General features: G+C 41.9%; 1 protein-coding gene across 5 annotated transcripts; it reads right to left on the bottom strand.

Moving 5' to 3' along the window:
• Nucleotides 1-11,032: 11,032 nt before the first annotated feature.
• On the bottom strand, nucleotides 11,033-16,865 carry S1PR1 (sphingosine-1-phosphate receptor 1). Of its 5 annotated transcripts, none has more exons than XM_017547604.2 (2): nucleotides 16,181-16,441; nucleotides 11,033-14,826 (listed from the first exon to the last, which is right to left on the bottom strand). In XM_017547604.2, the coding sequence occupies exon 2, from the start codon at nucleotides 14,659-14,661 to the stop codon at nucleotides 13,519-13,521; it is 1,143 nt and encodes a 380-aa protein (XP_017403093.1). In that variant the 5' UTR covers nucleotides 14,662-14,826; nucleotides 16,181-16,441; the 3' UTR covers nucleotides 11,033-13,518. The 5 variants fall into 5 exon arrangements, with proteins under 5 accessions (XP_017403093.1, XP_017403092.1, XP_017403091.1 ...); XM_017547603.2 differs by lacking the exon at nucleotides 16,181-16,441 and adding an exon at nucleotides 15,840-16,089; XM_017547602.2 differs by lacking the exon at nucleotides 16,181-16,441 and adding an exon at nucleotides 15,246-15,334.
• Between the last annotated feature and the right edge of the window lie 8,438 nt (nucleotides 16,866-25,303).

The raw sequence follows: 25,303 nt of genomic DNA, 5'->3' as shown, positions 1-25,303 counted from the left end.
CAACAAAATGGGCCAAATTGCATAAAGTAAGTTCTTCCTTGGCTTTCCAGTGACGTTACTGACCACACAAAACTGCACCATCCACTGAAATGTGAGCCTTTGATTTTATCCTCTGGTAAGTTGTGTTTGGTCAAAGGCCACCATTTTCATTAACATTTGCCATGCTCTTCTGCTTTGATCTGCCACTTTCCCTAAATTCAACAGAGATGCACACTACTGCAGAAGCAAAATCGTTGTAATTTCAAAGATTTGCATTGAATTTATCTCAGTTCTAAAAATTGGCAAGGGCCAGTAGCCTAAGGGTCTAAAGACGATCTGGCTGGATCTCAGAGAATAAAGCTGGAGGCATAACAATAGAAATACAACCAGCAACACAAACCTTTCACCTTCGAACACTGTCTTGCTAGCACAACTATGATTTCAAAATCGACAAGGACAAGAGAAATGACTAGGAGTCAAGAGTGAGTCGCTCATCTCTGAAATGAGACAGTTGAGCAGGTTAATCTCTAAGGTTCCTTCCATCTCAGTGAGTCTATGATCATAAGTCTGGATAAGCCTGAGGAGGTTTTCCAGGCCTCCCTGTGTAATGGAAAGGCAAAGGCTGCTTTACTGTTGACTCGTTATGTGGAGTTTAAGTTTAACCTCTCATTAGCCTGAGACACTGCATCCTCTGGGCACCAATGGTATTGTGTACAGCTAACTGAAAAGTGGGAAAGTCAGACTTGCCAATATATTTTATAAGCTTCATTTATATACATATGCTTTTTGAGATGGGGTTGGGGAGCTTCTCACTGTGTCGCCCAAGCTTTTTTTTTTTTTTTTTGAAATGGTCTTGCTCTGTTGCTCAGGCTAGAGTGCAGTGGCTCAATCATAGCTCACTGCAGCTTAAAACTTCTGGGCTCAAGCAAATTTTCCCACTTTGGCCTCCTGAGTAGTTGGGACTACCACGCCTGGCTAATTTTTTCAAACTCCTGGCCTCAAGCAATCCTCCTACCTCAGCCTCCAGAGCAACCGGGATTACAAACACATGCCACTGCACCCACCTTAAACTTTTAATTTTTGAAGAAAATTTAGAATGGGAAGATGCAGATGGAACCAGCATTTGGAAAGGGTCTGGTATGCAGCATATGATGTGCCTATCTGAATTTCCCATTATGCTACTACAGTGTACAAGATGTCACCTTTTAGAGAGGTTAAGATGCCACTGTTTCCATGCCCATCACTACCATACAATGGAAATCAGGAGCTGGAGATGTTTCAACCAGATATGAGGTAGCCTCACATGATCAGATATACCAACTACGACATCTCTCCATCGTCCTAAAACCTGAGCTAGCCTGTTCCCCAACTCGGCCCATGCTTGTCACACCCCAGGCCACCAGACGGAAACTGTTCCGGTGTGGAATTGACTTAGCACGGCAGTGAACCTTCAGGTGAATAACTCAGCTCTGACAGCTCAGTTGTTTTCATTTATAATAGATGCCGAAGAGGAGTCCTGAGGTCAGGTGTGGATACCATTGTGTCATATTTTGCCTGTATAAGAATTGTTTTTAATTTAATTAGCATCATTTAAAAATTGGGAGATTATACATCAAAGCCCGTATGTTAAGCACGCTTTGGAACACTGACAACGTTGGGTCAACATCTCAGCGAGCAACAAAGAGCTGGAGTGGGATAAAGGCTTCTCTACGGAGATGGACGTCATTCTCAAGCTCATCAGTCTCTCCCCAGGCCATGTCACTCCGGTAAGTTCTCTGCCTGGTTCCTGGAGACATTTGAGGGCAATCACTGATTCAGAATATCTGAATATCTAAGCAGACAAGAAAAACTACATCTGAATATACCAGGAAAGCTTCTCAAGTCTCCTCAACTGCCTAGATGATGCCTCAAGACTTACGTGGCTACCCTTATCTGGTCTTGAAGCTGAGATCTATCCTAGAGACCTCTGAAAACCAAATGATGGAGCTACACTGGCTAGGTCAGTGCTGTGGCAAACCGGCTGAAGATCATTTCAACACTCTAACAAAGGAATCAGAGCCAGGCCGGAAGTCCTGTTTTAATATTACAATTGCTTGTCAACTGCTCCGCCACGCATGGTATATAAAATGCCATTTTATGAGATATGCTAATTAACCAACAAATATATGGAGACATTTCAATAATACAAAGAACTATTTCAGTCTACTTAAAGCTGAATTCAAATAGTGCTTCACTAAAATCAATGCTTTCTAGATCCTGATTTTCTTCAGTAAAAATATACTGTTTCATGGAAAACACTATAATCAAAGATCCTGATCTTAGCAAAGCTAACAGACAGATCCTTATTTTCCCAAAGCCCATAACTTGGCTCATTTCAGTGACATTACTTTCATTTCTATTACTGTTTCCTGTATATGGTGGTTGTCAGCCTGAATGCCAGTCCCTGAATCAAGTCCTACTTGTGGGAAAGAGCTCCATATACTTAGACTTCTTTTATATTAGTTCATCCCATTAAGGGGCTTATGCTTTGTTATCCTTTTCTGAACCTTGGCAGGGCCTCTTCGTTCTCTTACAAGTTAAGTGAAAAGCAAAACTCTGCACTGAGCTGTTAATGATTCCTAATGAGAGCCATGAAATGTGAATGGTGTTTGTCCTAAGGGATTGTTCAAGTAGGCAGCCACAAATCCCAAGGACACGTTGTCAGTTCAAAACTACGGGAAACAAAGTTGCACCCTCAATTTGTGCTCCTCCTTAAACTTACCAAAAAAGAAATTCGGAAAGAGGAAATGATGCTGCCAACTTCAATAGCTCTAGCTAGGATGTCACAGCCTCTCATATAAGAGTGAATGCTATGAATTTCCTCCAAATTAAATAAAAGTTCATGGAGCGACATGTAAAGAATGGGGATAGTTTATAACATGGAGAAACTATAGTAATCCCCGCTGTCTAAAACTTCTTTTGTATGGAATACAAAATCCTCTTTTTCCTTTAGATGGATTTAAATGAAAGTAGGAAAGAAGTAAGAGTACTTTTTTCATTTTTTCATAAATGTTGTTTATTTGCTTTCCTTTACATGTATTTTTTTTAATACTTTAAGTTCTGAGATACATGTGCAGAACGTACAGGTTTATTACATAGGTATATACATGCCATGGTGGTTTGCTGCACCCATCAACCCGTCATCTGTATTAGGTATTTCTCCTAATGCTATCCCTCCCCTAGCTCCTCACTCCCCAACAGGCCCCTTTTAACAATAAAAAAATGTTCCAGTTACTGTGCACCAAATAGAAGTTTCTTGCCAGTTACCAGTGAATTCTTGATAATGAAATACAAAGACTAATGTCAAATTACTGTGGCAAAACAGGCATTTAATTCCCTGTCAGTCAAAATTCAGTAAACCACCAATAACATCAGCTGTCAAGGCCAGAACGCAACCATGACATGACCAGAGGCAACTGCAGCAGCCTGAGAACTGCCCTGACCAGGGAAGAAATCACACCATTTGATGACAGCATGATTTCACAATAAAATCATCCCTTGTGTGCTTTTATATCTTTGATGTTTATGTAAGTCCTCCAAATTCCCGGCAGGTTTTTCTATCCATTAGGCAAAAATTATGTAGAAAGAATTGGGTTTTAGAAGAGACTCTGATCACTAGAGAATTAGAAAATCATTGATTGCTTTCTAAAAGCCACCTATCTGAAGATCGTGTTGTATTTTATTTATTTATTTTTACTTCCATCTCCCTTTCCTCTTAAGTGTTGTATTTCAAAACACAAAGAAAACATAACTGTCCATTCTTCAAGTTAAAAATAGTTTAGATTGAAGTGTATGAAACGTAAAAAAGAAAAAGAAAAACATAAAACTAAAAAATACATCAGATTTTCAAGCAATGTTGAACATTGCATTGAATTGATAACGTTTATTCTAAACTTTTAGTTTACGGGCAGAACTAGTTCGTTAATTGCTTACTTTTTGGAGAAGACAAAAAAAATTTTCTTTTCTCTAGTGAGAAATCTGATGTGTATTTAGGTATCCTAAGTATTCAGAGAAGCTAAATTCCAGCAGCTAACTACTGATACCAGTAGTTCATTGCTCTGAACTCATAGGTGTTAACACGCAAACTCTAAATATATACTCTAGTGCCTTGGTTAGCATTTAATCAAGACTTTGTCAGAATGCCCAACACTGGCCTTTTTATAAACCTAAAAGAAAACCCAGATGAGTGTAGAAAGATGCCAAATGATTCTAGGAATCAAACATTTCTTCATCTTTGAAGACCACATAAACCTTGACACAGCTCTTGTCCCTACAGTACCCCTTTAAGGAGAGGACAATGCAATCTAGATATTCTTTATGCTGGTATCAAGTTCAGCAACAACACTGGCTTGCATCAAATTTCTTAGAAAATGAACTGAGAGTAGAAGCCGGGCATGGTGGCTCATGCCTATAATCCTAGCATTTGGGAGGCCTAGGTAGGAGGATTGCTTGAGCTCAGGAGTTCGAGACCAGCCTTGACAAAATAGTGAGACCCCGTCTCTACTAAAAATAAATAAATAAAAATAAATAAAAAAGAACTGAGAGCAGACTCCATTTGATACAAATCTCCTACAGATGTTTAAATTACTTTAATGCATTTCAATTTTTGCTAATTAGGCAAAACTTTTGCTAATTTTTTGAAAAAACAATGTAAAACACTAAATGAGCATAGTTTTCTTTAACAGTGAAATTAATACACTGGATATATGATACTGTATATATTATATAGATTATGATGTAGATGATTTATATTATATGGGTCCTTTTGCTTCTTTACAATTAGAAGGTCCAAGTCTGGGCACAGTGGCTCATGCCTTAATCCCAGCATTTTAGATGGCAAGGCAGGAGATTCGCTTGAAGCCAGTAGTTCAAGACCAGCCTGGACAACAAAGTAAGACTCACCTCCTCCCAACCATCTCTACTGGAAAAAAAAAAAAAGATAGCCAACATGGCGTGCACCTTGCAGTCCCAGCTACTCAGGAGGCTGAGGCTGGAGGATCACTTAGTTTGAGGCTGCAGTGAGCTAGGATCATGACACTGTATTCCAGACTAGCTGACAGAGCAAGACCCTGTCTCTTTAATAAATACATAAAAGAAAGTTCTTGTGGTTGTGTCTTCTAAATTTCTTATGATTCTGCAACTCCTACTAGGTTTCTATTGTAGTATAAATATATAGCTAGAAAAGTATTGACATAAAATATTCAGTTCATTGAGGCAAAGTATTTTACAGATTGAATAATCTAGGTAATTCTTTGGTACCCGAACTCACTGCGCACGTGTGAATGTGAGTATGAAAAATCTGTGTTTTTCTCAAAGCTGCCTTAACCAGCATCGAGACAAGGAAGAGAACCCTAGAACTATTTCTGCAGGTGGCCACACTGAGCTAACTGAAGCGGAACAGCATGTGAGAGCTAACCACTATTTCTGGTACCACAGAAGACCTGCAGAAGCTTGGTGAGAGAAGGCTCTTCAGGCCGACGATAGTTAATGTCTTTACAAGTGATTTAGCACAAGTCTTCTCTTATTATAGAACATAACTTTACTGGTGGCCTGAATTTGTTTTTCTCTGAAGTGTCTAGACAGGAGCAACAGAGACTCTGAAATTAGAAAAAAAAAAAATTCTCTTCTATACAAAACAATGAAGCTACTCATCTTCCCACCAATAGACATTATGCTTTGAGGAGTAGATCTGGTAGTGGGGAGCAGGTATATGAGCTGCTGGCATTCTCAAGAGACTTCCTCAGAGAAATGGCACACAAATGTGAGCAGGTCAGTTTGGATTCGGTACAGCTGGTGTATAAGATGGGTACAGAGTTCCTGGGCTGCTCAAGGAGTTAGTCCCAGCTCCCTGGCCTCAAGCAATCATTGAACATGCAGCGCACACAAAAGACCTACCTACGCCCCTCTGTCTGTCCTCTAGATGACTTGCAATGGCTCACTAGTAGGTGAGTCTGCTTGTAACAAAATTGATAATTAAGGGCATGTGTCATATTTCCTCTGGAGTTGTGAATTTTTCTCTCCCTTCTTTTTCATCCAAGTTGAATAAGGACACCACCTACGACTTATTCAAATGGTCACTTCATTTGCACATTATAAACCAAGCAGCTCCACCTAGCACAGTTCACAGTAGGGATCTAGGAAGAAAAACACAAACTAAGGAGAGATAGAAAGTAAAGACAATGTTGAATGCTTTTATTTCACAAAGTTGCTTCTTTATCACATGGGGCCTAGAAGCTGAAAAATAGAATACAAATACTGATATTTATAACAACAACCAATAACATAAGGAACTTCTCTCCATTCAAAATATGACTTTATTCTTCATTATTTAAGTAATTTAGATATCGCTTCTCGGCCTTTTGGCTAAGATCAAGTGTATTTAAGTAATTTAGAGATAGGAATTAAAGCCAATGGTGAAAAGTTGCCAATATTAATTGTATTTGTTAAATGCAATTATTTTATTTTTATACCACTAAAGAACTCATATTAGAGGAAGTGTGCAACAATGAACAAACTCATGGGAAAGAAAGAACTATTTCTTGACTGGGTGCTGTGGTGCACGTCTGCAATCCCAGGACTTTGGGAGGCCAAGGCAGGTAGATCACTTGAGCCCAGGAGTTTGAGACCAGCCTGGCCAACATGGTGAAACCCCATCTCTACTAAAAACAGAAAAACTAGTGCAGCATGGTGGCACACGCCCATAATCCCAGCTATTCAGGAGGCTGAGGCAGGAGAATCGCTTGAACCTGGGAGGCAGAGGTTGAGGTGAGCCAAGATCGCATCACCGCACTCCAGCCTGGGTGACAGAGTGAGACTCCGTCTCAAAAAAAAGGAAAATAAAAGAAAGAAGGAACTGTGTCTTGCCATATCAAGGTCCCTGGACTCCAGAGGGAGGGAGCTGCAGGAGTGCCAGAGCTGAAGGAGTGACTCCTGCAAGCTCTAGGAAGTCAGGGCCCCTGTTTATATTTGCCCCTAGATCCACAGCACACAGCACAGGGCAAGCATTCTTGTCGAGTGGATGGTTGGGTGAGTGTGTGGACCTATCAAGAGCAATGGGAGTAGGAAGCATGACCCACACCAGTAATTTATTCCAAGGTTTTTCTTTCTGCCCAGTTACCAACAAAGCACCAGAAAAGTGGAGTAATAACAGTAGCAGAGCTCTAGGGAGATGGACAAACAGCTTCCTACCTCTCCCTGCTCCTTGTTAGCTCGGGTAACAATGCCCCTCTTTCCTGTTTCTATTTCTGCTTTGTTATCTAATCAGCCTGTCCAAGGACCAGTGCAGCACCTGAGGCATTTCTTCTCTGTCTAGTTGCTCCCAGAGCTGGCAAGAAGAAAGAACCCTTAGACAGGGGAGTGCAGTCAACAGTGTACCTGGCTGCAAGCTTATAAAACTCACAGGATAGATACCCGTGGACATAGGGGTGGAAACGGGCTGGTCATGATGGCTCACGCCTGTAATTCTAGCACGTTGGGTAGTCAAGATGGAAGGATTGCTTGAGGCAAGGAATTTGAGAACAGTTTAGGCAATAAAGTGAGACCCCGTCTCTACAAAAATAAATAATTAGCCAGGTGTGGTGGCACGCACCTATAGTCTCAGCTACTCCGGAAGAAGTCGAGGTGGGAGAATCGCTTTAGCCCAGAAGTTCCAGGTTGCAGTGAGCTATGATCATACCACTGCTCTCCAGCCTGGGCAACGGAGCAAGACCCTCAAAAATAAATAAATAAGGGAACTATAGACACTGGTGACTACTAGAAGAGTGAGGGAGGGAGGGGGACAATGGCTGATAAACTATTTGTTGGGCAGTATGCTCACTACCTCAGTGATGGGATCATTCAGACCCCAAACCTCAACATCACGGCAATATGCCCATGTAACAAACCTACACATGTACCCCCCGAATCTCATATAAAAGCTGAAATTATTAAAAAATAAAACAATAAAACCCACAGTAACATAAGCCTGTTTTCCATATCCTTTGTGTCTTTGCCTATTTCTTCTAACAATGCAGTGCTTACACCCAAGGTGAATGTTATTACCTGACCGAATGCCTTTTACAGGTTTGGTCAGGTGGCCATGGTAAGAAATGGGCACATTCCAATTTGTGTGTCTCCAATACTAATATGTTGACATATCCTTACAATGTATACAAGGTCCATGCTTCATAAGGTTATTTACAACCCATCATATATTCCTAAAACTTAAATCTGAATGTCAATAAACTTTTATTGTGACAATTTCATTACATCTCTAGACTCTTTCAAGACACAGAAATCCTTCAGGGATTATAAATACCAATACTAAGCCAAATTCTCGTCCTATGGAAGCAAAGAGTATCATCAGGACACAATTATTTAGCATTCTAAAGTTTTAGTTCTGAGTCATGGGATAATACTTAAAAAGCATATTTCCCTTTTATGAAACGCTTTGGGACCTCTTCCACGTTTTTTTTTTTCTTTTTCTTTTCTTTCTTTTTTTTTTTTTTTTTTTTTTTTTTTTTTTTTTTTTTTTTTTTTTTTTTTTTTTTTTTTTTTTTTTTGAAACAGAGTCTCACTGTCACTTCACTCAAGCTGGAGTGCAGTAGCCTGATCTTGGCTCACTGCAACCTCTACTTCCCGGACTCAAGTGATTCTCCAGACTCAGCTTTCCAAGTAGCTGGGACTACCGGTGTGAGCCATCGTGCCCAGTGAATTTTTTTTATTTTATATTTTTTATAGAAAAAGGGTGTTGCCATGTTGCCTAGGCTGATCTTGAACTCCCGATCTCAAAGTTATCTTCCTGCCTCAGCCTCCCAAAGTGCTGGGACTACAGGTGTGAGCCACTGTGCCCGGCTGCCACTTTCTATTGAACTTCATGGAACCTTCCCACAATTTCACAAAGAAAGTCTCATAAAGCCCTTATACTCAGAAGTGAAAGTCTAACATAATGATATTTTTAAATTTCACTGGTCATAAGAATATGATTACATAAGTTTAGACAAATATACACATCTGAGTGGCCAATGTCCTAAAAATTAAGATATTGAGCTTTGCTAACAACCTAGAAATTTCCCTCATGTTCCTTTCCAGTTTATCCTCTTACCATAGGCAACCACTGTTGAGATTTCTACCTCTATATATTAGTTTTGCCTATTCTGGGAATTTTACATAAACAGAATCATGCTGTACATTCTCTTTTGTGGTTGTATAAGGGGTTTAAGAGTCATAAAAATGGTTGCAAGATTAGTAGTAGGTCCTTTTTCATTGCTGAATAATATTCCACTGTATTAATTTACCAGTGTATGTATACATTACTAATATGGAAGCTTCTGGTTGGATATATGAAGATACTTCATATTTCCATATATCAAGGTTGGCTATAGATAAAATGTAGCAATTCCTGTTGACCGAGGTCCGTCGTCCACACTTGGCTCTTGCCAAGTCCATGACTAGATAGATAGTCTATGACTATAACCAGAGCTAAGTCTAATTTTTAATCCTTCAGTCCTCAGAGGGATTAAAAAGAGAGCATAGGAAAAACAGACAGTACTTGAGAGTCTGAATCCAAGAAGAAAGTGCAGGGGACAAGAGAGAGGATGTATTAGGAGAGATATCTTCAACATGAACCCAAGCTACTCTGGGTCTTGGCTCCTTTCAAAGATGGTGAAAGACTGAAATAAACGCAGGTCTGCCCCTCACTGTGCTCTTCCTCCTCTCCTAGCTTTTTAAGCCACAGGTTTAAAATCCTTTTTCTGTATAGACAATCCACGTAAAGCCTTTAGGTATTTAAGTAAACCTTACTTGTTTGAATGCTCTGGAAGACAACTCTAGTTCCAATTAGTATGGCAGTGAAGCCAATGGTGTTTATTAAAAAATATTTTGACTCCCTGTTCTTGGACCACGGGAAGCACACATCAAAAGAGCAGGAAGGAAGGTTGGAGAAAATGTTGTAGTTTATTACAATTTCTCTTCATCATACATTTACTGTGTCCACAGGGAAATAATACTCTTGATAGTCTCCACAAAAGTTTCTTTTAGTTATTTGTGATTCCTCCCTCAATGTATTTATAACTTGTTTAGAGAAAACACAGACAAATCTGTGGGAGGATCACCTGAGCCCAGGAATTAGAGACCAGCGTGGGTAACATACTGAGATCCTGTCTCTACACAATATTAAAAAAAAAAAAAAATTGTTAGCCAGGCCTGGTGACACATGCCTGTGGTCCCAGCTACTTGGAAGGCTTGAGGCAGGAGGATCACTTGAGCCCAGGAATTAGAGGCTACAGTGAGCTATGATTCACTGCACTCTAGTCTCGGTAAGAGGGCAAGACCTCATTTCTAAAAAATAAAATGAAACTTTTTAAAACAATTTTTTCTTCTTCTAAGGAGACATAAAAACAAGAACAATAATTTTTCTTACATAATATTTTGATTTGAATATTCTGTAAAATTGTAATCACATTCAATGTCGTTGGGGATAAAGTATTATGTGATGTTATTTCATAATTTTCCTATTTTGAGTCCATTGTACTTTTTACAAGAATATGTCAAGTATTGTCCAGGCTGTTTTATTTCTCTTGAAAAAAACTAGAATTTTTAAATCAAAGCCTTATATGTGTATATTTTAGTATAAACATATAGTTACTAAGATTGTTTTCTCATTCTCATTTCTCAGAATATACTGAATTAAAACCAGATATTCGTGCTGGGAAACAACCAAGGATTCCTTCATCTTAAGTCTTTGTTTCTTGGTCAGATCTGGGGTTCTACCACACGTGCCCAGGAAAACCGCAGTCCATGACTGTCCAGCTTTCTTGGAATGAAATGCCCAGTCTGGAGTTTCCAGCAAGAAAGCACATGTAATCACTGGATAATGTGCTCATAGTGGGGAAAATGTCACTAAAGAGCTTCCCATTTCCCGAGGACAGCCAACCTAGCCCATCTTTCCCCATGTCATGAATCATCGCTATGCTTATGAAGATAAGTCTGAGAATACGAACATTTTATCTTCCATAGAAACACAATATGGACATACTTTTCCATTATGCTTGACTCTGTAACGAAAGCTCTAGGAAGTGAATGTAACATGAAATCATTCCTTCCGCCTTAGCAGACAGATGGAGAGAGACATTCCAGTTCGTTTCCAGCCTTTTGTCTTTGGAGCGTTTTTGGCATTTCCTTCAGGAAACTGGAGGTTGTGACCTAAGGTTTCCTTAGTGAACACATTTCTGTTTCCCACAGTTAACCTTACCCAGAAATGACATCTACTCTATTAGGTGAGGTTTATCTTCATGTTCCAACTGTGTCCTGTGCATACTCAATGACACTTGAAAGCACAAATTCTGAAAGTAGCAATAGGATTAGAGCACCAAACACACGAAAATACTTTAATCCCCCCAAAGATGACAATAATCTCAAACAAGAATTATTACAGTAAGTCTATGATGCTTGCAAAGTGCCTTCTTTTCACTTTGTAGTTGGAAAAATTAATGACTGAGAGTGTTCATGCTTTCAGATACTATGAACTGAAGGTTTTCAGATAAAAGTGTGATACCACTCAGCCCATATTTTACAGCTAGCTATTTCACTGATACTGTATACTTCTATATGGTTCAGAAGATAGGCTGGGAGAAGCCAAGACAGTGTCCTGAAAAAAAAATGATTTAATGTTCATATCCATAACCCCACTTCCCTAGCACGTTGGTGAAAACCAAGAATATATGCTTTTTTGATTGGTTTGAATGATGATTTAGTCTCCTAATTGAGATTTACATCCACATTTTTATGTGTAATTTCTTTAAAAACCCATATTTGATGACAGAAGTATTGTACTTAATTTATTTGGCTTAAATACTATTTAAAGCTCAAACAATTCTACTTACTAGTCAATGTGGTATTCAGAAAGATGGTGGTTTTTATCTCATTCTTTACTACTCTTCAGTGTTAACTTATTGAAGTTTCTCTTCCTGAAAAAGATAGAGTGGTTTCTAAACAAACCACATTTTTTTTTCGCACCCTAGTTAAGGTAATAATCCTTTAAAGAATAACAGAAACCTGTCCTTAACTTTGATACCAAATAACTACATAATCCAATAGAGTGACTCAATAATTATTTTCAAGAATACTCTTCACAAAGGGATCTTTACAAAAATCAGTTTATTAATGTTTAAAAGTTGATAAAGCTATGTGCAAAATGATCCACAAAAGTCAGAAACCTATTAAATACTATTTTTTTTAAAAAAAGACATCTCTTGGTTTAATTGCACTGAAAACCATACTAAAGAGGCAGTAATATATTTTTATTCTTTGTAATGTTTATACATATCTTCAATTACTATCTAATGAATAGCTGGACTGAAAAGTTTCTGGAGTTCCCTACCAGTTAAAGTAATGCTTTTAAGGGCACAAGAGAGTGGTATTTTCTTAAGAAATACACATTCAATGGTGTTAACACAGGTTAGAAAAATCCAATAAAATGACCTCTGCTGAAACAAATACATTCAACAATCATGAAAAGTACTTTTAACACAACAAAATACAACCGTGCTGTTGCTTGAAATGAATCACGCAACATTCAGAAATAAACATCAACAAAAGTGCCAAAGACAGATGTCATATTTGTTAAACTCATTTGCTAATAAATCTCCCTTGGTTTGTGAAAGTTAATCCCATCAGTTTTCACTTTGTTTTGCTTGTCCGTTTTCCCTAGGACACTAAGGATCCTGGCTAATATCATTTAGATAAAGTGGACTTCCTTATGCAGATTTCTGCTGCGATGGATATGAAACGGTAACACACTTCATTGAAAAGATGTTTTTTAAAGAAATCAAAGTGACTTCAACCAAATTCCAAAAAACGGATCCCGCTTACATGGAAACTTTGGCCTCAGCGAAGGACATTGTTTTACATGTCGAAACCCTCTTCGTCTTCCCACAGCCTACGTACTCAACACAGCCTACTTGCTATACATGACCGATCACTCCACAACCCCAGCTCTGGTAACTGTCAGGTAGTTAAAGTATAAAGTAACAGAACTGTGAGGAGGGGTATGAGGGGAAGGGAGGGTGGGATGCGAGATGCGCGGGGCATCCCTAAAGAAGCAGAAGTGCAGACACTCACTTGGGTTTGAAACTGAAGTGAAAGAAAACATCTCCTCAAAAGCTCCAGACAAAGAGACGCTTTCGCATGGAGACATTAGTCTTTGAGGAGGGGCCAGATGAACCCTTTAGGAGCTTGACAATGCTAGACCTTTGGCTCAGTGCAAAATCAAAGCTCCACGAGGGGAGGAAATATATTCCAGGCCGGGACCTGATCTCCACCCTTCCCAGTGCATTGTTCACAGGAACTAACTCTACCCACCAACACCCAGCACCACCAGGCTGCTCGTATTCTGCCCCTTCCTCCCTCTGGCTGGCAGCGGCTTCTCCCTGGCAGCAATTGAAGCCCAGAGATTTTCCTTCCAAACACGGGTGGCGAGCGCCCAAGCAAAGAGCGCTTCCGGTGGGTGGGCAGCTTCCAGTTCTAGGAAGAAGAGTTGACGTTTCCAGAAGACATAATGGTCTCTGGGTTGTCCCCATCGTCCTTCTGGGGGTGGGAGGAGTTGTCTGATTTGCTGCGGCTGAATTCCATGCCGGCGATGATGGGCCGCTTGATTTTGCCAGCAGAGTCTCCGCTCGGGCACTTGCAGCAGGACATGATCCGGATGAAGGCCCGGCGCATCTCCTTGTTGGTCAGAGTGTAAATGATGGGGTTGCTGCCAGAGTTGAGCACAGCTAACACCAGGAAGTACTCCGCTCTGAAGAGGATGTCGCAGGTCTTCACCTTGCAGCCCACATCCAGCAGGAGCAGGATGAAGAGCGGTGCCCAGCAGGCGATGAAGACGCTCAGGACGATGATCACAGTCTTGAGCAGCGCCAGCGACTTCTCGGAGCTGCGGCTGGCCTTGGAAATGTTCTTGCGGAAGGTCAGGCGGCGGCTCCGAGTCCTGACCAAGGAGTAGATCCTGCAGTACAGAATGACGATGGAGAGCAGGAGCAGAGTGAAGACCGTGGTGCAGAAGAGGATATAGTGCTTGTGGTAGAGCGGCAGCACGGTGGAGCAGCTGGGCAGCGTGCTGATGCAGTTCCAGCCCATGATGGGCAGGCCGCCCAGGATGAGGGAGATGACCCAGCAGGCGCTGATCAGCAGGAAGAGGCGGAAATTATTGCTCCCGTTGTGGAGTTTCATCTTCAGCATCGTAATATAGCGCTCAATGGCGATGGCGAGGAGACTGAACACGGAGGCAGACAGGGCCACAAACATACTCCCTTCCCGCAGAAACCACTGGGCAGGGGTGAGCTTGTAGGTGGTGGCCCCAGACAAGAGCAGGTTAGCTGTGTAGGCCACGCCTGCCAACAGGTCTGAGAGGGCCAGATTGCCAATGAAATAGTACATGGGACGGTGAAATTTCTTGGTTTTCCAAATGGTCAGCAAGACGAAGATGTTCTCTAGGATGATAAAGCAGCAGATGAGAATGAACACCACCGAGGTCAGCTTAATGTCCTTGTCCGCGCTGGTATTCAGCTTTCCCGTGTAGTTGTAATGCAGGACGATGATATCATAGTTGACGTAGTCAGAGACCAGGTTGCGGAGGTCCTTGACCTGCGGGACGCTGGTGGACCTCATGGTGCCACCCTGTGTCCCCAGGAAGCCGAGATGGCACTACTCCAGACGAACGCTAGAGGGCGAGGCGAGAGAACCTTCTTCACTCGCTGCAGGGGTGGTTCGATGAGTGATCCAGGCTTTTTGTGTAGCTTTTCCTTGGCTGGAGAGGGCCTCGGAAACCGCAGCCTTAAACAAGTCAGAGGACAGAGTCAGAGAAAGAGCCACAGCATACTGGCATAATTCATTCTAGCTAAGGCACTGCTCCAATTGTGTTACTGTTCATTTGTTTTAAAGAAACTTGGGTCAGGGAGAGGGATTTTTTTTTAATCAAATTATCTTTTTGTCTTCCTTTTTTTGGCAAAAAAGGAAGAGAGGGAAGAAAAAGAGAGGGAGAAACTCTATGGCCACACTCACTCAAAGGGAAATGGGAATTATGATATTGGCTGTGGGTTAACAAAAAAAAGGAAAAAGAGAAAGAAAGAAAAGGAAAACAGGGAGTGGGGAAATGGAAAACCTAGAGGAGCACATCCCATTTTAACTCCACTCCTGCCCTCTCACCACCCCAAACCCGGATTTCCAGCCATGAGATTCTCTGAAGCAGTCACCAGCTCAGCTGCACTCTCAATACCAGCCCACGTCTCTCCTCGGAAAAGACTCAACTGCCAGTCTGAGGGCGGAGACACACACCTCTGTGCCCCATGCCCACCCCCAACCCCCCAGTTCAAAGAGACGAGCACCACCTCCTAATTGCCATGCAAGAAGTTAGATTTGCAGGAAAATCATTTGAAAGCGTAAGTCATTTGGGGGCTCTATTAATAACTCTCTAGGAGCAGGTGTGCTTGGGGTCCGAGGGCGCAGTGAGGTGTGGGCAGCCAGGCCCGCCCCGCCTTGCAGTAAACAGGAAAGCTTAGCGCCTCCGTGAAGCGACAGCCTTTTCTTTCTTCTTCTGCTTCTTCTTCTCCCCGCCTCCCCCGCCCCCACGCCAGGGCAAGTAAATTTAAAGGTATTCAGTTAAAACCATTCATAAGAGATCGCAGCAAATCCCAGAAGTTTCGTACATTAGTTGATTGCATAAATATTTTTCTCTTTGTTTAGTTTAGCCAAAACACACACAAAAGAGAGCGTACTACTCATGACAGCGACAATACATGCTGCCACACTTCTAATTTCGAGTGCAAAACTGCTCTTCAGAAACTCACATTAAACTGCTCCCTGGTGCATTGCTAAATTTGCGTGGGCCGTTTTATTTACTCCAGTCCCCCAACACGTTGCCTCCTCTCCTGGGACTAGAAAGTTACAAAGAAACTAACTTTCTAAGACGACGTTGGTCAGCAGAAGTCTACTTCTAAGTTGCTTGAATATTTCAAGGTAACGCAGCCGTGCAATAAGATGAGGTAATAGAGATGACAGCCAACCCAGCAACTCCGCGAACAGCAGAGGCTGCTCACACCAAGAAGCTCCGCATTTCCCCCAACTAATTTTACACCCTGCTCCTGGGCAGTGCAAGTTTAAGCCATTACCCACGCCCCACATCACCCACCATATTCTTTGTCTACAGGATTTCCAAAATTTTGCTCCTTCCCTTCTACTCCTCCGACCAACTGCAGCTTTCACTGCCCCTACCCCCGTAGGTTCCACAGTTGGGAATTAACCCTTTTTCCAAACTCCATAAATCACCAGTGCCCAAGAACAATCCGATCGAGTTGGGCTCCTTAGTGGCCCATAGAGGCACATTTTCAGCGTCCAGAGATGCATGTCTTCAAAGTTTTTGTTTGCCTCGTTCGGCTTAAAAATTCGTTTCTACACCTAAGCCCTCCCGCAGCTGGGCTCCCGGCGCCCACGTCCCGCGCCGCTCGCCGCCCCCTACCTCGCTCAAGCAGGGCGAAGTTGCGTTCGGAGAGCCCCGGATCGGCGCGGCTGGCTCTGCATCTTGCTGCTGCCCCGACTGACTGCGTCGTGCTCTCGCAAACTTACTCGAGTCGGGGTCTCCTCCCTCCGCAGCAGAGCACTCCAATGGCCAGTCCCGCTCGCCGCGGCCAATTCCCTGCCCGCTAGGCGAAGTCGCCCAGCGCCCTGCCTGCTAGGCGAAGTGGCCCAGCGCGGCGCCAAGGCTGGGTGGCTGCTTCAGGAAGAGGCTGGGAGGGGTTAATGCCTTAACCCCCCACGCCCTCTTGCCAGCTGGGGGCCCCCGGATCTGAACGGCTGAGACGCACTGTCCAGGAAAGATCTGGGGCAGAGGCAGAAAAAGAGAAGAATCCCTCCTCCCCAAACAACAAATGAAAGAGTTTAAAAAAAAAAAAAAAAAAAGAGAGAGAGAGGGAGAGAGAGAGAGATTGAGAGAGAGAAGGGGCGGAGCTTGATCACCCCTGGATTCTAATGTATAAATCACTGCCCTCGCCCAGATACGCGCTGATCCCGGGCGGTGGATTCTCCTGAGCCCTTGGAAAACAAAAACGGAGGTAGAGAGACTTTGGAAACTTTTCTCCCGAAAAGTCTGATCTGGCAGAGGACTGCCCGGCGTCTCGTAGCGCACCGCCCTGGTCCCACACCCCCCGCAGCCCCAGGAGGATCGGTGTGCTGAGCTGGTGGCCGGGAGCTCCCCGGGGCCACTTTCGCGCGGGCAGCGGAAAACCAGAGCAGTGGCCCAGCGAGTCTCGGCGGCGCTCTGGGTAGGAGAGGCTGGGAAGGGGCTGCGAGAGGCATGGAGGAGACAAGCAGCCAGGAGGGAGAATGGACCGGGAAGTTCCTGTACTCCCCCAGTCACCCCAGATCCTGGTGCTCCTCGAAACTGCGGTCTTGGGGAGCAGAAAGTGGCTTTCCCGGAGTGCGCAGAGAAATGAACCAGCGCCGATTTGGGTGTTGGGCGAGGGGTTTCCCTCATTCAGCTGAGCACAAAGTCAGGCTGTGTGTCCCAGATTCTGGCCAATGGAGAGGACTTGGAGGAGGTGGGCTGCTGCCGAGTCCTGAGAGATTAAAAAAGCCGGGGCAGCTCCGGAATTTCCAAAGGTGGAGATTCTCGGCCCGGCGCTGCCGAGCAACTGCAGCTGCCCAGCAGAGGCCGGCACCCTTCTCTCATATTCTACTTGGGAGTCAACTCAGAGACCTCAAATCTCGTGACTAGCACCTTGCTCACCCACCCTTTTCTTTTGCTTAGATGCTTCTTAAGAATGTCAGGCTGAGAGGCGGCCTTGGTAAGATCTGCCTGCGTGACAAGCTCAGGACTCTTCTGCCCTTGTCCTACCGTTGTAAAGGTTTCCACCCAGTCCCTGGTCGCACTGCCTTCCCATCCCGGCAGATGTGAACTCAAAAACTTCCTCCGCTCTGCAGTTTCAATTGGCAGACACACCCTGTACCTGAATGACTCAGAAGGAGGCAGAATGAATAAACAACAGACCCCTGGCTTCTGGGATTTTCTGTTTGCCAAAAAAAAAAAAAAAAAAATGAAGTGACAGTTAACTCACAGCTGCTTTAAAGCCCTCATCAACGGCGACGCCCCCAATACATAGCCACAACTTCAACAACAGGACAGTGCGTACAATGTGGAAACTAAGATAAGGGTCCTCGAAGACTCCAGAATAGATCCTAGTTGGATTTGAGAACGTATTTCACTTAAAGGGGAAGAGATACGTTGCGTCTACCCAGCACAACAAAACGGGGGACTTGGCATTCCCCCCTCACCCGCCCCCACCCACATTAATTTATGCATTCTTTAAAGCCAAAGGAATCAAAGTGAAATTTCACACGTGGTCTGCATCAAGCATGTGCTAGATTAGTTTAACCTTACTGCTCTGTGAAGTAAGCAAGCATTGCTGGCCATTTTATTGTTGCAAGAAGTGTCACTCAGACAACTAGGATGATTTCAGCTGGGTAGATTTCTATCTATCAAATAGGTAGAAATCTATCAACTAGGTAGATTTCCCAGCTAGTGAGTGGCAGAGCTGGGTTCCAAAACCTAAATACTGCAAATGCCTTGTCTTGTGGCTCAAACGCTGTCAGTCAATAAACAGTTAAGGTATTGAAATATGTGTTCCTGGAGGGAAACAGACTTCTAGATTTAAAGTTTTAAATTTGCATGCATTCCTGACTGTACATGTCTACAAAATGCTTATAAAAGTATGCTAATGAATGTCCTTTTAAAACTACTCATTTTGTACATATGCATACAGTGTATACATATGTATATGAAGACATGTCCAAAACCTCTCATTGTCTGTCTATGATAGCTAATGTAAGATTGTACTTTTAATATTTGCACATAGTGTTATGCATATTAATTCATTTAATGCTACAAGTTACATACTATAATTATTATAATTTTACAAACAAGAAAACTGACTCCCAGACATATTAAGCAGCTTGGTTAATGTGGGACAGGCTGCAGGCTCTTAGCCACTACTCCAGACCACTGTGATAAACCTCAAACAGGTCCAAGAATTTCCTTGGGGATATCAGTCGTTTTCTTGTGAAGACCACTGGTTTTTAACATTCAATATTGATACAGTGTTTTACAGAGTCCAAATACTTTGCAGACTGTTATTTAATAATATTCATCTTTAGTACACACCTATGAAATGTAACTTGTAGATGATCTACTCAGGTAAAATTAGGAAGTAGGCAAAACTGTTTCCAGCAATGGCACCTGGCCAATTCCAAGTCTCTAGTTCCCATATCAGCCTCTTTCCACTGCTCTCCAGAGAGTCCGTAAGAATTGCATTCTCAAGCTATCTATCTCCTGACTGCTAGTACAACTCCTTCTCTGCTGCTGCCTAGAAGCCAAGCCCAATGTTCCTACCTTAAGTTTGCTTCATTTCCAATTTCTGATTCCTAAGTGGCTGTGTTGTTCTTTACGCATGCTTTAGTGTTTCTCTTTAAGAGTTTCCAGATAAAATATACCACACAATCTTTGGAGCATACACTAAACAAAAATTTGTCGTTAACCTGCCATTCAAATGTAACTGGGTGAGCCTTTTTTTTTTTTTTTTTTTAGATGGAGTCTCACTCTATTCCCCAGGCTGGAGTGCAGTGGCGCCATCTCAGCTCACCACAATCTCAGCCTCCTGGGTTCAAGTGACTCTCCGGCCTTAGCCTCCCAAGTAGCTGGGATTACAGGCATGCACCACCATGCCTGGCTAATTTTGCAATTTTGTATTTTTAGTAGAGTCAGGGTTTCACCATGTTGGCAAGGCTGGTCTCGAACTCCTGACCTCAGGTGATCCACCTGCTTTGACCTCCCAAAGTGCTAGAATTACAGGTGTGAGCCACTGTGCTCGGCTGTGAGCTACATTTTATATTTGCTAATATGACAACCCTACTCTTTCCTTTTTTTCCTTCTTTTCAGTTGAGACAGGATCTGGCTCTACTGTTGTCATCCAGGCTGGAGTGCAGTGGTGAAATCGTAGCTCACTGCAGCCTTGATCTCCCACAGTCACCACATCCAAATAATAATAATTATTTTTTTTTTTATAGACAGCAGTCTCACTTTGTAGCCCAGGGTGATCTTGAACTCCTGTGCTCAAGTGCTCCTCCACCTTGGCCTCTCAAAGTGCTGGAATTACAAGCCTGAGCGTTACTCTCTTTCCTAATTGTTCCAGTCGCTTTCCAACTCTTTTTTTCTCCCTTCTTCCCTTCCCAACCCAATCACTGGTAAAGATCCAGGCTTTCCCTTAGTTGTCTATTCATAGGAGAATAACTAGCCCTTTAAGTCATGGAAGAAACGGTATGACCATCTCAATTTCCCTCCTCTCCAAGCTCCAGCTTAATAGCAACTTCACTCACCCTTATCTCCTTCCCACCTGTTTCTGAAGTAGAAGCAACTTTACTCCTTTCCAAGGCAAACTCTTGCCCATGTCACCATGCTGCTTCCTCCAAACTTTCTGAGACTTGGCTCAAGTATTCCAATTCTCTCTTGTACTTTCAATTCTTAGCTTCTGAGGACTCTTTACTTTCAACTTACATGAATGTTTATGTGTTTTCTCTACCAAAAACTCTTTCTTCCCTTCATCCTAGGTCCCAATATTGCTTTCTCCTCTTGTTTGCCATTATTCAAAATTAGTGAAACATGACTGAGCCTTGGAAAAGACACTTAAGTTCAGCTTTGATATTGACAGTTCTCAGCTGTGTGACTTTAGGCAATTTCTTTTAACTTCCTTGAACCTCAGCTTCCTCATCTCTAGAATGATATAATGATATTTGCCTCTTTCAGTCATTGTGAGGATTAAGGAGCTACATACCTGTGAGAATTTCCTACACTACAGAGAAGATGCTTCACCCACCTACCACCTCCATCTTTAACTATCTTTATAATCCTTGCTTTCATCAACCCACTTTCCATCTTTTTATTCACTTTGCTTTTAAATTTAAAGTCAAAATAATATGTGCACATCATTTTTAAAAAGATCAAACAGTACAAAATTTGCAAAGTAGAGCATTAGTCCTCAGAGGTTCCCTGGTTCTCCAATCTTTCCAATCACTGTGAAGTCTTGTTGATTTTCTTCTGGTGGCAACTTGCAAAACTCAAAATCTGTTTTATATTTCTATTTCTTCATTATCAATCGTATAACAATATAGATTTTCTGCCATGTTGAAGGAGCATTAATTAACTTGAAGAAGGATGCTTATGTTATAAACTTTCTGAATTCTTGCAGGTCTGACATTTTAAATACTCTGTTCTATACTTGAATAATATTTTGACTGGCTATCAAGTTAAAAGTTTTAAGTAATTTCCCCTGAGAATTTTGAAGGCACTACTCTCTTGTCTTTTAATTTCTAGGGCCACTGATAAAGAGTATAAAACTATTCTGATTTCAAAACTTCACATCTGACTATTTTTTTGTCTCTGGATGTTTTTAGAAATTTCTCTATCTCTTCAGTGTTCCAGAGTGACATGATGATATGCTTTGATTTTCTAAGTCATTTGCAGTTCTGAAAAGTATCTGAAATTATTTCTTTAATAACTTCATCTTCTCTGGTTTCTCTGTTTTCCCTTTTTGGAAATCCTACTCTTCAGATTGTGGACTATCCAGGCTGATTTTTAAATTTCCTTCTATTTGATATTCCTTTTGGTGCTTTCAATCCTTCAGCTAATAGCTCTCTTTTCACTCATACTTCTGACCCTTCCTCCCAACACAAATAATTTCCCACTCTTTAAATATAGGTTAAATATCAATTTATATATTCTTGTGACTCTGCAGATTTTACTTACAGTTTGGCCATGTGTGTACTATGATGTATTTACTTTCATGTGTATTTTTTGGCGTTTTTTTTCTTTGTTTGCTCAGTTTTCTATGTACTTATTACAATTTATCCACACCTTCTTGGAGCATTCAAGCACATGAAAAAATACAACAAATTCAGGGACACATCACTCCTGGGTTTTCTGTCTTCCTCTCCAGTCCCAGCTGCTGCACAATTTCCATCCTGGGGGTTGCTTTCACCTGTCTCCTGCTTGGGGTTTCATTGCCTGGATCTCCTTCATTCTTGGTTTAAGCCTTTCTACTGATGGAGCACAGCTTCTGTAAATTTCCTGGTTAATATAATATGGAAAATAAATTACCTGAGAAGTTGAATGTATAAAAATGTATTTATTCTGCCTTTACTCTTTATTCATGGTTTGACTGAATATAGAATTTTAGATTAGAAGTTACTTCTCTTGAGGATTTAAAAGTCATTTTCCATTGTCTTCTGGCATCCAGTGTTGCTGATAAGAACTTTGATGCCATTCTGATGCTTTATTCTTTCTGTGCAGGCTGTTTTAATTGCTTTTTTTCTGTCCCTTTTCTACATTCTCTTCTTACAAGATAACATTTACGTTCCTCCTTCAAAGCTGGAATCTATGTTGCCTCTACTTGAACCTGGTAGACCTTCGTAACCAGAGTGAGATATTAATGATTGTTAATGATGCTACCTGGCTTCCAAGGCTAGATTGAAAAAAAAAAGGCTTATATGACCTCTGTCTCTCTCTCTCCCCCCACCCCCGCGCTGCCCCCTCACTCTCATGTCTGTGCATGTGAGCACCTTGTGAGCTCATGTCATGATTGTCTTAGTCCATTCCTGCTGCTACAATAAAATATCTCAGACTGGGTATTTATAAACAGAAGAAACGTATTGATTACAGTTCTGGAGACTGAGAAATCCAAGATCAAAGTGTTGGCAGATTGTGCCTGGTGAAGGCTGCTCTCTGCTTCCAAGATGGGTATCTCAATCTAAGTGTACTTACAAGATGGTACCTTATGGCTAAGTCTTCACATGGTGGTAGGGGAGAACACTGTGTCTTTACATGACAGAAGCAATGAAAAGGCCAGGCAGTTCTCTGGGGCCTCTTTTATAAGGATGCTAATCCCTTTATGAGGACTCCATCCTCAATCACGTCCCAAAGACCTCCCCTCTTAATACCATTAGCTTGGGGTTTAAATTCCAATATACAACATATGAACTTTGGATGAACACATACGTTCAAACCATAACAATGATATACATACCACATGAAAGGAGGAGAGAGAGAGAGACAGAGAGAGGGAGAGAGAGAGACAGAGAGACAGAGAAACGCAAAGGGTACCTCAGCTATCTCAGCCCCAGCCGGTCAATTCTTCCCAGATATGTGAGGGAAGCCTTTGAAAAGTTCAAGCCCAAGCCACAGACTAAAACTTCGTGAGACACTGAGACAGAGCAACCCAGCTGAACCACTCTGGATTCTTGTGTCTCAAGAACCATGAGAGATAGTGCGTATGTTAGAGTTTTAAGCTGCTAAGTTTTAGAGCAATTTGTTGTTACACAGCCACAGTAAATAGGACAGTTTATCACTCCACTTCCCACCTCCATCTACGCTTTTAAGATCCTCTCTTTGTCTTGAGTTTTCTGGAAGTTCACAGTGATCTGCCCTGGCAGGCTCTTTGACTCTTTTTCCTTACATTTTCTTAGGCAGCCAGTGGACGAGTCAACTTAGAAACTTCCTTCAGTTAAGCTGAATTATTTAAATTAATCAAATCTCCAAATTATTTGTTAATTTCTCTTTCTCTATTTTCTTTATTCTTTTACTAAAAATTTATATCATTTTGATGACAAAACTCCTGAATCAATCATATAAGTCACTTTTCTATCTTCCTGTGTGATTTTCTTCAATGTACCTTGTAAGCCTTTATCTCTCACTCAGCAAATACTTACTGAGACCCTACCCTGTGCTAGGATGCTGTAAAATAAATAATAAATAAATAAATAAGTTACCTGAGATTTTAGCTTCTACTATCAAACATTTAATTTGAAGAACTCATTTTTGTCTTCTGAGTGTTACATCTTATTTTTTCCTTTTTTTTTTTTTTAATTTTAGTGTTTCTTCAGCCTCATTGTCTCACTGTTGTTTTTTTCTTTTAGTCTCTAACTTTCATGTCAGCAGCTTAGCTAACATCACTGGTGATCCTTGGATGTCATTTGTTAATATTTTAGACACATACACATACACACACACCCCTATGGGAGCACTATGTGTTGTTAAATGTAGACATTGCTGCAAGATGATCTGGTTGAGTCGTTTCTTTGGGACACTCCTGACTGTCACTACCTTTCAGATCTTTTCTTTTGGGATATTCATTTATTTAAAGAAAAATCTTTCACTCTCTTTTCCAGAAGATATAAACCTGATTGCAGTATCCTGGAAGAATGGGTGAATGGGGCCCTGCTACCTCATCACCCAGCATACAGACTTCAGCTTAACCCTCCTGTTTCTACTGTGGCTTTCCACAAAGTCATTCTGTTTATTCCCTCTACCCCATCTTGTGCCTCAGTATGGAAAAAACGGTCCTGGCTCTGCTTGGTTGGCGGTGGTTCTTGGTGGGACAGAATGAAGGAGCGAGGATGGTCACTTCTTGAGCAGACTTTCAGTATTCACCTTAATTTTCACCCCCACTTTCAGAGGTACCTACAACCCCTAATTTGGGGGCCTTCCTTGGGTTCTGTTGAGCAACTCAGCTTCCTTCTGTGCTTCCTTCATTGCAGCCCTAGTGTTCTGTTTTCTTAGTTGCACTCAGTAAATTAACACTCATCTATCTGCTTTTCAGTTTCCCAAATTTGGTTGTTGTCATCTGTCTTTTACTTTTCTTTATTTGTTTGTGAAAAGAAAAAAAATCCCTTTACTATTATATCAGTGAGGTTTTAAGGGTGCGGGGAAGTGAAAGTGTTCCATTCACCATCTCTGAACAGAGGTCATTTTCATTTTCTCTTCAACCCATCCACACGGCTCTCCTGACCCTGCCCTTTCTCAGGACACAAATGACTCCCTAACCATCACAGCCAAGGACCCCTACTGACTTCTTATTCTAAGGGAGCCCCCTGTGCCATTTGACACCATTGACCAACCCCTTGTTCAAACTCTTCCCTCTGTTTTCTGTGGCACTGCTCTGTCTCCTCCTCTTCTGACTCAGATCACTCTTTCCTGGTATTCTTACTTGGCTTCTTTTTCTACATTACCTTAAATATCCTTACTCCTGGGGAATAATGATGTAATCTGGATTGTGTGCCAGGCACTGTACTAAATAGGCACTTTGTGTGGAACACATTTATCTTCTCAACAACTCAGGTAGGTGTTATTAAATAGCCCATTTCACAAGTGAAGAGACCAGGGACACAGGAAACTAAGTAATTTGTCCGAAGTCTCACAGCTTGTTGCAACTGT

The sequence above is a fragment of the Cebus imitator genome, unplaced genomic scaffold (genome assembly GCF_001604975.1).
Source record: "Cebus imitator isolate Cc_AM_T3 unplaced genomic scaffold, Cebus_imitator-1.0 Scaffold199, whole genome shotgun sequence".
Classification (NCBI taxonomy): domain Eukaryota; kingdom Metazoa; phylum Chordata; class Mammalia; order Primates; family Cebidae; genus Cebus; species Cebus imitator.
The sequence above is the reverse complement of the archived record's forward strand: the minus strand, read 5'-3'. Positions and strand labels throughout refer to the sequence as shown.

Bases quoted from the DNA above. Each gene is read 5' to 3' on its own strand.
- S1PR1 (XM_017547598.2), bottom strand. From the start codon at position 14,661: ATGAGGTCCACCAGCGTCCCGCAGGTCAAGGACCTCCGCAACCTGGTC.